Raw genomic sequence first — 12,391 nt, forward strand, 5'->3', positions numbered from 1 at the left:
CTTAATTTTTTTTTCCTTTTTTTAATCATGTTTTGGAATCCAAAGACAAAATCATAAAATCCATGTTCCTCCATGCTAACATTTTACTTTTTACTAAATAGATGTCTAAAAAATTTTGTAGATTTGATTATAAGAAATGCTATGTCCATAACATTTTCACAACGTTTTCACTACAAATTATAGATAGGTAAGTTGTTAATGGTACACATTTAAATCTATAAATTAAATTACTTTTTTACCTATTTGTAACAACTAATAGCAATTTATTACTTAATTATTTTTTTTTTTTGGTTGTGTTGATAAGATTTCTCTTTGAGTATTCCTTCACGCGCGTGTAGTCACCCATCCTAACATGGAATTCTTTGCTATTGACACAACTTATTTAACTACTTCTTTAATAAACTGTTGAGACGACAATATGTGAGTGGTGTACAATAACTTCTGCATAAACTTGCCTCAAGCAAAATGTGAAAAAAAAGTTACGTTTCTGGACTTATTTTTAACTCGAGTCAGCATTACGTGTAAAGGTGAAAAGCTGAGTTAGATCTCAGTCGCTTTGATATCTTCCTTTACAAGATTTTTCCTTTCGTGGTCAGTTTGGTTCAGATCTCTTTCTTTATTGCAAGAGTTTTCCTTTCTGAGATGGTCAGATGTTGTACAGCTTTTCCTACGTTGACGCAGTACGAAAGTGGACTAGAAAGTATTGCGTGTACCCCACGCATGAATTGGGCCTTTTTTTTTTTTTTTTAATATATACGATATTTCTGTCTTTTGGGTTGGGCTCAGGGTTAAAACTAATTTCATGGTGTATGTACCAGTCAGTCCATGCCTGGGGAGATGGCAACCACAATTTCTATAAATGAATTAAACAGTGTATAAAATATAAAATTAGATGCGAGTGTTTTAAAAAATAATTAGCTTTTTAAAAGAAATAAATAATTCATTAAAATAGAAAAAGAAAACTTTATTGTGCAATAATGAGAAAATTTTAAATGAAATAATTTGAATGCTCATAACTTTAAATCTGAAAAGAGAATGGTAGATTGACTTTTAAATGTTAATTTTTCTAACACTAACACTCAGGGATGGAGCCACCTTATGTTGTTTTTTGGGGGGGGCGAATGTTCAAAATTTTTTTTATTATGGTTGGTAAAAGAAAGGCCCTAAAGAATTTTTGTCAAATTTGGCCCCTTCAAATGAAACCGATTAACCCCCCCAAGTCTCCTTGATTCATTCAAATTTATTCAACTATGTTGACCTTTTGTTAGTCTTTCTCCATCTCTCCTCCCCCAACACGTCATCACACAATCCCAACTTGTATAATTTTTACTATTGAGCTGTAGCTTCCTTTATAGAAGGTTATTACTTCACCTTTTCAATTTGTATTTTCCATCTACCTCATCACTCACAGTGAAAGTGTTCCTTAATCTCTCTAGTCCTCCATTTCTTCTCCACGTTTTTCATTTCTATTTTACATCAAATTCTATTCATTTTTATTTATTTATGGTTGATAATTTTTTTTTTCTCCCTCTTATTTATTAATCCAATTGATAGTCTAATTCATTATTTATATTTAGTATTTCATACTAACATACTAAGACAACCATTTTTAAGGAAGCTTTGGTAGACAAACACACACACACATATCTCTTGTTAATCAATATGATCTTTTAGTCTTGGCTGGCCCCCTCAAAGGAAAATTTCTAGCTCAGCCCCTGCTAACACTCCCAGACAAGAAAAATTCTATAAATCATAAATGAATAATGATAGTCGCTTCTTTATTATACACTCACCCCATATAGATTGAAATAGTATTTTTAAAACACAATTTCAATTAAAATTGTGAAATTATAAAAACACGATTTCATAATTTTAATTAAAATTGTGTTTTAGAAACATGATTTTAAAATGGTGTATAAAGTGGCGACAAACAAGTATGTAATAAGATTTTCTAATCATAAATATCATGGCATAGTCATAAATATCATAACATATGAAGAGTGAATCGTCTTTACTTTCCAACTACTTTTGAACTTCTAGAAAAGAGAAGTTTATTCCCGCACATTATTTTAGAACGTCTAATTACATCTCAAAGAAATAAAGAAAAGACTATAGTTAGGGCCTGTTTGAATGGATGGGAGAAGAAGGGAGAATAGAATAAAGTTTATTAAAAATAAGTTAATTTTGAACCAACTCTACTCTACTCTACTCTCTCTTCCTCCCCCTTCAATCCAAACGGACCATTACTTTCTACTCAGACAGGACAAATTTTTTGGCCAGGGTAAGAAACTGAGACAGCAAATTATATTTTTTAATAAAAAATAAATAAATATTTAAAAAAAAAAAGCAGCAAATTTATAAGATCACATCTTCAGCATGTAGCGGCAGATTGAAGAGTATAAAAGTAGACGAGTTTAACTACCAAGAAAAAGGAGTTCAATTATCTATTAAATGTGGTAAAAGTTTCCAATTACTAACTTGTCTATCATCCTCTGGAGGATATTAGCTCAAAGTTACAGCTATCTCAATAACTCAGATCTATTGAAAATCGAGCAATTGAAATTTTTCATCATTGATGTTACAAGAGAGATTCCCCAATGAAACAGCACCGAAGCAAACAAAGGCTTAACGGCATCAATAAATTTTTGTTCTCAAAGACCCCAAATCCAACACAGTAACATGTACACTTGGTTTCCATCAGTTACATGTGTACCGCCTCTATTCCCTGCACCTCCTCATCAGCAACAATGATCTCAGCTATCAAGTGCACCAAGCGCTTTCATGTCCTCCAAAAAGGCCATATATGAGTCGTCAATACTCTGTGGCTTTGGTGCTAATGATGAGTTAGCTGATTCTGGCATTACAATGGCGGGAGCAGCTGGCTGGGTGGCTGTTGCTGTAACTGAGACTGCTGGCTTTGGCTTTGCTTTTGGGGCAGCAGTCTCTCTCCTCACTCTAACAGATGCAGGAACCTGTGCTCATATAGGAAACAAGCTAAAGTCAAGGTGTATAACGATTAAAGTTCAAATGTGCAAATATTCAACTAACAGTATACTGTAGCCAGACAAACTGGAGTAGTACTTGAATATGCCATCTTTTAAACCCATTTTACCTCCCTTTGACGTATATGTCATTTTAGACTATTATTTTATCATGTTGTTTGAGTGCACATCTAGTGAAAAGCATAAGTTCAGTAATCCAAAAATCATAAGGCTTTACGACACAAAATATTCCGACTCCTTCACATAGGACACTTCAACATTTGACAATTGTCCCCATACTGACAATTTCTGTGCAAACGTTCTAACCATTGTTATCATATACCCTCTTTGTACATGTAAAAGAGTGTCCTTTATAAATTAATATAAAAGTCTATGCACTAGCTCAAAAGTGGTTCATTCATGAATATACAAACTCAAATTAAGATAACCGATAACCCTAGAAATGTTTGTACACAAATATGTATGTATATGGATAAACACAAACAGAGATCTAATAGCCATGAATTATTCCAACTCCTTCATATATATAATTTTCAATTTTGTCTTCTTGATATTCTTAAATTTCTCTCAACAAAAAAGTTTGGCATGTCACCTCAGTTTGAGCCAAATGGATAGACGGGCAGATAGGATGCAAGCACATGACTACCAGAAGAATCCGTTATTTTTAGAAAATCTTTGCACAAAGATCGAGCAAAGGAAGCAACTAACCATAGCTGTAAGTTCTGGAGTGTGCTGAGCTAGTGGCCTCTTAACAACGGTAGACGCAGCAGATTTTACATAAGATGGTTTTTGAGGAGCTGTTGGCCTATTAAAAGCATGCTCATCTTCTTGGAACGTTGGTGGAGGACCAGGTGGAAGTGGCGGTCTCATCATGGGGGGAGGCCCAGGGGGAGGACCATATGGTGGCCTTGGCATTAGCGGATGCATCACTCCAGGGTGACCTGCTAGGCCAGGTAGTCCAGGCGTAGCTAACGGAGGCCGCATATCTGGCGGAGGTAGAGGTGGGGGATGACGTGATATTCCAGGGGGTAATACATCAGGTTGTAAAGATGAAAGCAGGGTGGGTCCGGGTACTGGAGGCTGTTGCCTAGGAGGGGGTGGAGGTGGAACCATTTTAGAGAGATCCTTGGTTGCTGAAAAATTATTGATGTCTGAATCAGATGGTGCACCTTCTAACTGATTACTTGCTGACTTCGGTGGCAGCCCAGGTGGGGGAGGAGGAGGAGGAAGCATGGTTGGCACCTGCATAGGAGAGATTAATACTATTAAATACAACTTCTTGGAATAACAGGTGCAGAGCCTTGAGATTTAGATTTAAGCCATCAAAGTATATTGTATTTGACAACCACAAATATAATTATCCTGTTCACTAATACCTATTTAGGTTTTTTATGCATTTGAAGATAGACCACATCCCAAGAAGGTGAATGAAGACAAGCTTACCTGAGAATGCTCCTTTGAGGTCAGTCCATCTAACAATGCAGGTTGGTTTATCTCCTTTTCGCCTCCACTGGTACCAGGTGGAGGTGGCTGAACAGACAATTGGGGTGGAGGAGGTGGAGGAGGCAAAGGGCGACTTGAAACTTGCTCTTTAGGTGGGGGGCCAGGAGGTGGTGGTGGAGGCAAAGGTGGTGTAGGCAATTGCATAGCCAAATTTGCTGAAGCTGGCTGGGGAGGCATTGGAGGTGGAGGAGGTAGAGGCACAGAGCCATCCCCAGAGTTGACACTGTCAGTATCTGGCAAAGGGGGAGGTGGCGGAGGTGGAGGCTGAGGAGGTGCAGTTAATGCAGCATCTTCTGACTCTGTTTTTGAGGATGATGCAGAACTTGATGAAGCAGCAGATAAGGGAATTCTGGGGCCTGCAGTCAAAAGCAGAGAGAGAGAGAGAGAGAGCATATTAATCAACAACATATAAATAATATTTGATTGAGAAAGATGAAAGATTGAGGAATGGGACCAAACCTATTGATGATTTATACATGGGGGGCTTTCCTGGTGGTGGGGCACCAGTAGGATTCAGTGTAGGATGATAATAAACAGAGTCCTGCAGCCAAAAAATTTTTATAAGTATTGTTCATGAGTAAGCAAAAACGAACCGGAATGATCTTCAGAAGCCAGATCTTACTTCAGGCTTTGGGTGCTTGTCTTTCTCATCTTCTTCTGCAGTTGTCCGTCTCCGAGGAGGTCCCAAATGACTGAGCAGAAGATAAGCTATAGTTTGTAAATTAAAACAAACAGATATTAAATAAATAAATAAACCCAACCACATGCACAGAAGCAAATTAGGAAGAAAGATTCTTTTTCACCTGAACATAACTGGGGCCTCACCCTTCTCCCGCATTTTGTCTTCATATTCCTGTCCAAGAGAGCAGAGAACTATGTGATCCTCACGGCAGACAAACAATGCTAATAAATTGCAGAAAAATATCAACCCAGACAGGTTTAACATACAGCAGAAATAGAGGCAAATGTTCCTGTAAAATGCCCATCAACTAAACCATACAGTTCAGATACCCAGTCAATTACTGCCTGTTCAGATCATTTCTGAACTTTTCCACAAAGCAGTCAAATCACAGTTAAGGGTGAATTAACGACAGAAATTCAAGGAAGAATGACTTCTGTTGAGGCAAAGTTCATCTTCTGTTGAGGCAAAGTTCATTATACAACTTTCTTTTTTGGCTAGATCATTATGTAAGTCCTAGGTGGAGGGTGAAGTTGTACGTTCAAGACTAATCATTGTGTATGTAACTTAAAAATCAATAAAATATATATATATATATATATATATTTTCATAGAAAAGACTAGCATTACCTGCCTTTTGTAAATTATATAATAATAAAAATAAAGACCCGTCTCAAAGAGACAAGGGAAAGGGAGTGTGTTCAACAACATTTTTCAGTTTACAGAAAAATATAATCACGAAATCTTTCTTTATTAGTTTAGTTGATAAGACCGAAAATTAGTTAATGAGACACAATAAATAAAATTTTGATAAAACCCTGAGTGATTTGAATTATTTAAATTGAAAGGGCCAAAGGGAGAGAGAGGTGTTGCATCTTTGGGCAAAAATATTTTTTATGAGTAATATTTGCAGACTGGTATTCTATAAGCTTTTGGTGATTTCAAGCAATTAGGAAACAAGTCTCAAAACCATAAGCTATTGACTCAAAATAGAAACACTTATTAAACCTTTGTTATTTATCTAAAGACATGCAAGCCAACCCATCAAAAACTGCACAGGATAGACAATTTTTTCTTTTTACAAGTCAGTTTTGGCCCCAAGGGGAGGGGAGGACAGAAGAGGAGATTTGAACTAGTGGCCTCTGATTTATGAGACATGATTCCAAGTCAACTGTACTACCCCTTGGGCTTTCCACATTTAATCAGACCAATTCTAACAATGTAAGATTTCTAAAATACCCTTCAGGCCCTCACATACTAAACCTCATTAGCTTGTTTTCACCCCAAATTATGCTCCTCAATTTTAATCGCATCAAAAGAATTACTCATGGCATGGCATAGGGTTTATTGAACAAGCAGCAACTCCATAAGTGATCATGTCAAAAATGAATGCTGATATGACTACTTTGCATTCACCAACTGCACACCATTATTTATGTATTTGTTAACAATTCCTCACTCACCCACATTAAAATGACCACTGTAGTAATTCAGATACGCAAGGAAGTGTATATGAAATCTTTGATTGAAATTTTTTGAAGGTATCTTAAAAATTTTCCTTAAAATAGAGATATATGTTTCTTCAGATGACTTTTAACTTAAGATTGTGGATATTAAGCAATTTTTACCATTTCTAAAATCAAATTTAAAAGCATGATTAATGCAAACCTTTGCTAAGTTGACATTTCAATTCATACAAGAGAGAAGAGGGCAACAAAGGTTTAAAGAAATTGCATATGTGACTATTACCTTCCTCTTTTTTATGACAAGGTTATATGTGTCCTCTAGTTGTCTCTTCTTGTGTTTTCTTGCTTTGTCCAAAGCACCATCAGCTTCTGCAACAATTAATAACACAAATGGGTAAATTTAAACAGGAAAATCGACCTAACCAAGATGCAAGCTAAATTTAAAAGAGAAAAAAAAAAATCTACACAAACCACCAAAAAACAATAGAACGAAGTGCACATAACAAAACTGCAGGGGGGGTGGGGGGGGAGAGAAAAAGAAGTGGGTGGGGGCGGGAGGCAAAAACAGGAAAGAGACTAAATAATACATGCCCCTCTGCTCCTAAATTAAGGTCCATATTTCCTTTTCAAGCAGAATGTTAAAGTTTACATACAATAACAGGCAGATGAAGAACATTTCGCGTTGGTTCCTTCAAATTTGGGTTCTGTCAAAGTGGGCAATTATTTGGGGATAGAGTGAGTATATAATTATAAGATTCTATTTTGATAATAATGTTTCCAATATTATTAAAAATACTAAAATCCAAGAACAGTCTTTTATGTATAATGAGATACACAAGTAATTACTATCTAGCCAAAAAATTAATATTTATTCATTTATGTATTATTTCTAATGCAATACATTCACTTGTTTTTTTTATAATCATGTTATAAGTGAAAGAAAGCTTCTTTTGAAATGTAAGGCAATCAATTTCACAGTTCTCAAATGGCAGATCTTCAATTCAAATAGAACGTGACTTACTCATCATTTCCAACTTATCAATTTGCTCCTTAAGAGTATCAGGATCCTTCTTCAAGAGTCCCACCTCTCTCACCTTTTTCCTTTCTTTCTTGTTCTGTAAATCACAAATAACAACATCAAAAAAAATAATTTAAAATAAAAATATAATAAAATAAAAGAATGATGATTCAAACCATGCATTAAGCCCATACTACTCCTTCCACAAGCAAGTCGCATACACAAATGCGCTTCAAGAAATTTAGAAACCTACGTAGAGCACTTCAAGATACGCACGTAAAGATATGACACACGCATCTTATTTTAGATAAGTTAAGTTTCAGTCCCCAACCAATTGTGCTACACCTCGGGTTACAAATTACAACTCATTATGAACAATCAAAACAAAGGACATGTTAATTAGGGAAGCAACAAAGAGCATGACTTCAGATAAAATAAAACGGAGGAAAAGAATTCATATGGCCGACCCTAACTAATCCATCCAGGATCCATAGCCGGCCCCCAAAAAAAATTCAACGAATCCTATTGATATACCTATTTTCCATGTAAGAGTGATTGCAAATGACCCTCAATCAAGTGTACAGTGTATATATATATATATATATATATAAGTTCAAATTGTTTACTTGGGCGCATACTATGTTGCTAATTTAAAATTATTGGAAAGAATAACAATGCAATAGTTCATTTTTCCATGGCAGTGACACACACACACAAACAAGCACAAGTAACCATTAAATCTTCAATCAAAATTAAATTCACAAAATGTAAAAATGTTCATGGATTTCTCAGCAAAAACTAAATTAGGGCAAACGAAATTGAAGGCAGTGAGTGCTTTTAGTTGCAAATCGATTGAATTCAAGAAAAAGAAGTGAAAGAAAAGAAGAAAAGAATAGAGACGAAACGGTGTAGTTTAAGAGAGAGTGAGTACCCGTTTCAATTCCCTCTTGCGGAGCTCCTTCCGGTAAGCGTCCGTAGGGTTCATCACCTTCCCTCCCTTCGTCGTCTTCATTTTTTTCAGATCACTCTCTCTCTCTCTCTCTCTCTCTGTTCAAAATCAAATCAAATCAAATTCCCTCTTTTAATTTCTTCTTGTTACACTATGATTTTTCTTCTGCTTCTGCTTCTTCCTCGATTTCAATCTCTCTCTCTCTGTTCAGAGTTTTGGATAATCGCAAATATACTGTTATTGTTATATATCTGTGTAGTATTGGTTCTGAGCTTGGGCTGGCCCTTTGTAAGCTAAGCATTATACTTGATAGAGTGGGCTGAAGCCCTATTTACGAAGGTGGTAATGATCATGATCTACACAGCCCAGTGTTCTTTACGGGTTTAGTTCTGGACTTGGGCTACAAGTCCATGGTCTAGCTTTTCTTTTCTTTTTTTGAGAAACATCCATGGTCTAGCTATGCGGATAGAATACTAGTAATGTTATAGTCACATACTCACAAAATATTTTACAACACTTTTATAAATTATTGATGCGGTACATTTTTACTAGTTCTTATTTGGATCTACTATTAACATCATTTTTTCACTTACCAATAACCACTCATCAGTGGGTTCCCTTTAACTTAATTGGTAAAGTCTCTGATGATTGAATAAGAAATTTAGGATTCAATCTCCGCCTACACCAAAAACTGATTGGTGTCTTAATCTGATAATTAAAAACTATCATTAAGAACAAACACCATAAGTTAAGAGTTGAAACTATCTATAAAAAATAAAAAATAAAAATAAAAAAACTACTCATTACATCAACAATTTGTAAGGAAAAAAAAATTATAACTCTAACATTTTTCAAAGTAAAAAACTAGTACATTGTTGATGCCCATTTTTGAATCCATACCATGAGGAAGAAAGCCCAATGAAAAGCAAGACCCACCAAGAAGATTGAAGAGCAAGAAAAGTCCAAAGAAAGAAGTGCAAGAGAAAACAATCTATAGCAAAACGCAAATCTGCTGCAGAATACAGATCTGTCACAGAATATAGATCTGCCGCAGAATACAGTTCTCTGGCAGAATGGCTTTAGCAGATGAAGATAAATTGGGCCCAATACCTTTTTGATCCAGTCAACATTATTTGGCCCACAAAGGCCCAAATCCTTTTGAATAAAAGATAGGCGTGAGAACTAAAATAAAAAAGCAGGATGAAAAGAAACAAAAAACAACAGAAAGTGTCAGTAGCAGGAATTGCGTGAAAGAAAAGTCAAACTAAAGGAAATGACAAAACACAACACGAAACGCGTGAAGAAATAAGACAGAACCATGCAGCAGAACAAAACAAAGATAATCTGCTACGGCAGAAACGGCATGGGAGACAAACACAAAACATAGTGGAGTAAGCACAGAAGGGTCGGAGTATCACCAACCTGTACCCAGCCAATACAAAGGAGGTGGGCCCACGGTCAAAGGGATTCAGAGAGTGTGGTTTGGTGGTAGGGAGAAAAGGGGGTCTATATTTGGTTTCCTACCGTGACTTCTTTTGGGAATATACTTTACTGGGATGGTATCTTACTCAAAAGAAGTAATAAATGGTTGAGACTATCTGATGCATGCCATAGAGCTAGGTAGTGAGGTAGCCCAATCCTTATCTATTGGAACCTAGAAGTAAAGGTATACAGCAGGAACAAACAAAAGGAAATTTTGTCGGGAAATGAGTAGCGGTGCAGCAAACATGTACTGAGTAATGGTAGGGGCAACCAATGGATGGGTGGGTAATCTTGAAAGGATGCCCACAACAAACTAAAAACAATTGGTGAAACCCTAGGGGTAAAAGGGAGAAATCCCATTGAATCAATTGGTTATAAAAGGAAGAGGTAACTATGGCAGAAATGGGGGGAATAAAAAAGACTGAAGAGAGAAAAACACCAAAAGGGGGAGACTCAATGGAGGGAGGCACTTAAGGGGGAAAACCCATGGTAAGAAAGTAGTAAGCACCCAGAGAGAGGGACCCAGGAAAAGGAAAGACCAAAAAGAGGGAACAACCTATGGCAGGAGAGTAATAAGAAACTAAGAGTAAAAAAAAGAACAGAGAAAAAGAAAGAAAGTAGTAAAACAAAGAGAGAAAAATACGGCAGGAATAGAGGCATGCATCAATAGACCATCTTTTCCCTCCCTCTTAGCAAACCCACTCTTTGATGTCCCTAAAAGTAATAGCTAGTAGCCATTTAGCCCTATTCTCCAAAATGCACAACTTTGATGGCAAAAGCCTATGACAAGGTTGTTCAAGTTAAGGTTTGAGTTCTTTCTTGGTTTACTTATCCTATGGAAAGATTAAATACTTGATTTTGATTGCAAATATATTTGATTTCTCTAATTATAAATTATATCTGCTGTATTTAATCATTTTGCTGAAACACCTTTTTATCACATTTACTGCATCAGTTGTCCTACTATGGTATCTTTACTTTTTGTACTAGTTATTCTGCTGTAACACATTTTCGCTATATTTACCATGTTAGCTATTATACTAGCTAAAACTTTTCTGCTGAAACTTTCTTCTTTATTTGTTATTACGTGTTTTACTTTTGACACAAACTAATCATTATCCTGCCATAAGTATATATACATATATCTTGTTCCTTATTTTCTACAAAATATATTTCATATATGTATATGTGAATACGTATAAGTATATATACTCATATATGTATGTATATATTTGAGAAGATGCTAACCCATTTAAACTAACATTTGTTTGATGGGTATTTTCCTTGGATTTTAGATTTGTTTATGTGCAGGAAGTAGAAAGGTATTTATGCGGTAAAAAGGAAAAGTAGTCATTCACATTGCAAAAGGCTTTACTGCACGGCAAAAGGCTTTAAAGCGCAGCAGACAACTTTAAAGCACATCAAACAGCTTTAAAGCATAGCAGATAGCTTTAAAGCATAGCAGATAGTTTTATTGCACAGTAGAAGGCTTTACGGCAGAAAGTTTTACTACACGGCAGAAGGCTTTAATGCACAGTGGACAACTTCAAATGCATAGCAGAAAGCTTTACTGCACAGCAAGAAGCTTTATTGTACAATAGAAAATTTTGCTGCATAGCAAAAAAGTTAGTCCTGCGACAGAAATTGGAGAAAAGTTCCTTTTGCGGCAGAAACTGGAGAAAAGTTCATTTTGCGACAGAAACAGAGGATAAGCCCACTTTGCAGCATCTTTCCCTTGGACTTGGACTTAGCGTTTGCGCACAACCTGGCAGCGGCAAAATGGTACTTTGAAACCCATTTTGCGAAGCACCAGGCCCGACTCCCTTCTTAAAAAAAGAAACGTAAAAAAGAACCCTCTACATACATGTTAGAGCATCTCCAGCTGACTCTCCAAATTTTTGTACTGTTTGGAGAATGAACAGTTCCTTTTACCTTTGAACTACTTACTTTTTTAAATACACTTTCCAACAGACTTTCTATCTTTTATCTACTCCATTTAAATATTATTTCTTTATTCTTTTTTTAATCTTTCTTTGTTTGTTTTTTCAATCTTCCTTCATTTATTTCTAATGACTATATTTTTTCAAATACCAAACAACCATATTTTTAAAATCTCCCAAGGTAATATTTTTAAATTTTTCCTAATGATATTTTTTTTTAATGAATCTCGTGAAGCACTTGTGGTAACGATATAGTGAGTTCTAGGTCATCTAATTTTAATTAGAAATTATTCTAAAAAAAATATTAACTAAAAGTGCTACATTCACAATATTTTGCACAATACTTTCACAG

At 35.6% G+C, this 12,391-nt stretch overlaps 1 protein-coding gene across 2 annotated transcripts; it reads right to left on the reverse strand.

Annotated features, from left to right (window-relative positions):
- Window positions 1-2,419: 2,419 nt before the first annotated feature.
- On the reverse strand, window positions 2,420-8,817 carry LOC115981657 (protein EARLY FLOWERING 5). 2 transcript variants are annotated; one of them, XM_031103944.1, is made up of 9 exons: window positions 8,600-8,817; window positions 7,672-7,765; window positions 6,934-7,019; window positions 5,309-5,358; window positions 5,128-5,197; window positions 4,965-5,046; window positions 4,446-4,861; window positions 3,711-4,244; window positions 2,420-2,972 (listed from the first exon to the last, which is right to left on the reverse strand). In XM_031103944.1, exons 1-9 carry the CDS (start codon window positions 8,678-8,680, stop codon window positions 2,754-2,756), a joined length of 1,632 nt encoding a protein of 543 aa, XP_030959804.1. In that variant the 5' UTR covers window positions 8,681-8,817; the 3' UTR covers window positions 2,420-2,753. The 2 variants fall into 2 exon arrangements, with proteins under 2 accessions (XP_030959804.1, XP_030959805.1); XM_031103945.1 differs by lacking the exon at window positions 8,600-8,817 and having other exon boundaries at window positions 5,128-5,213; window positions 7,672-7,732.
- Window positions 8,818-12,391: the final 3,574 nt, after the last annotated feature.

The sequence above is a fragment of the Quercus lobata genome, chromosome 3 (genome assembly GCF_001633185.2).
Source record: "Quercus lobata isolate SW786 chromosome 3, ValleyOak3.0 Primary Assembly, whole genome shotgun sequence".
NCBI classification, from domain to species: domain Eukaryota; kingdom Viridiplantae; phylum Streptophyta; class Magnoliopsida; order Fagales; family Fagaceae; genus Quercus; species Quercus lobata.

What these genes read in the sequence shown, in the direction of transcription:
- LOC115981657 (XM_031103944.1), bottom strand. Translation starts at nt 8,680, where the DNA reads ATGAAGACGACGAAGGGAGGGAAGGTGATGAACCCTACGGACGCTTAC. An exon ending in GAGGCCCCAGTTATGTTCAG is followed by an intron (nt 5,198 to 5,308) that starts GTGAAAAAGAAT and finishes TCTTCTGCTCAG; the next exon opens with TCATTTGGGACCTCCTCGGA. An exon ending in CATGTATAAATCATCAATAG is followed by an intron (nt 4,862 to 4,964) that starts GTTTGGTCCCAT and finishes TTTTGACTGCAG; the next exon opens with GCCCCAGAATTCCCTTATCT.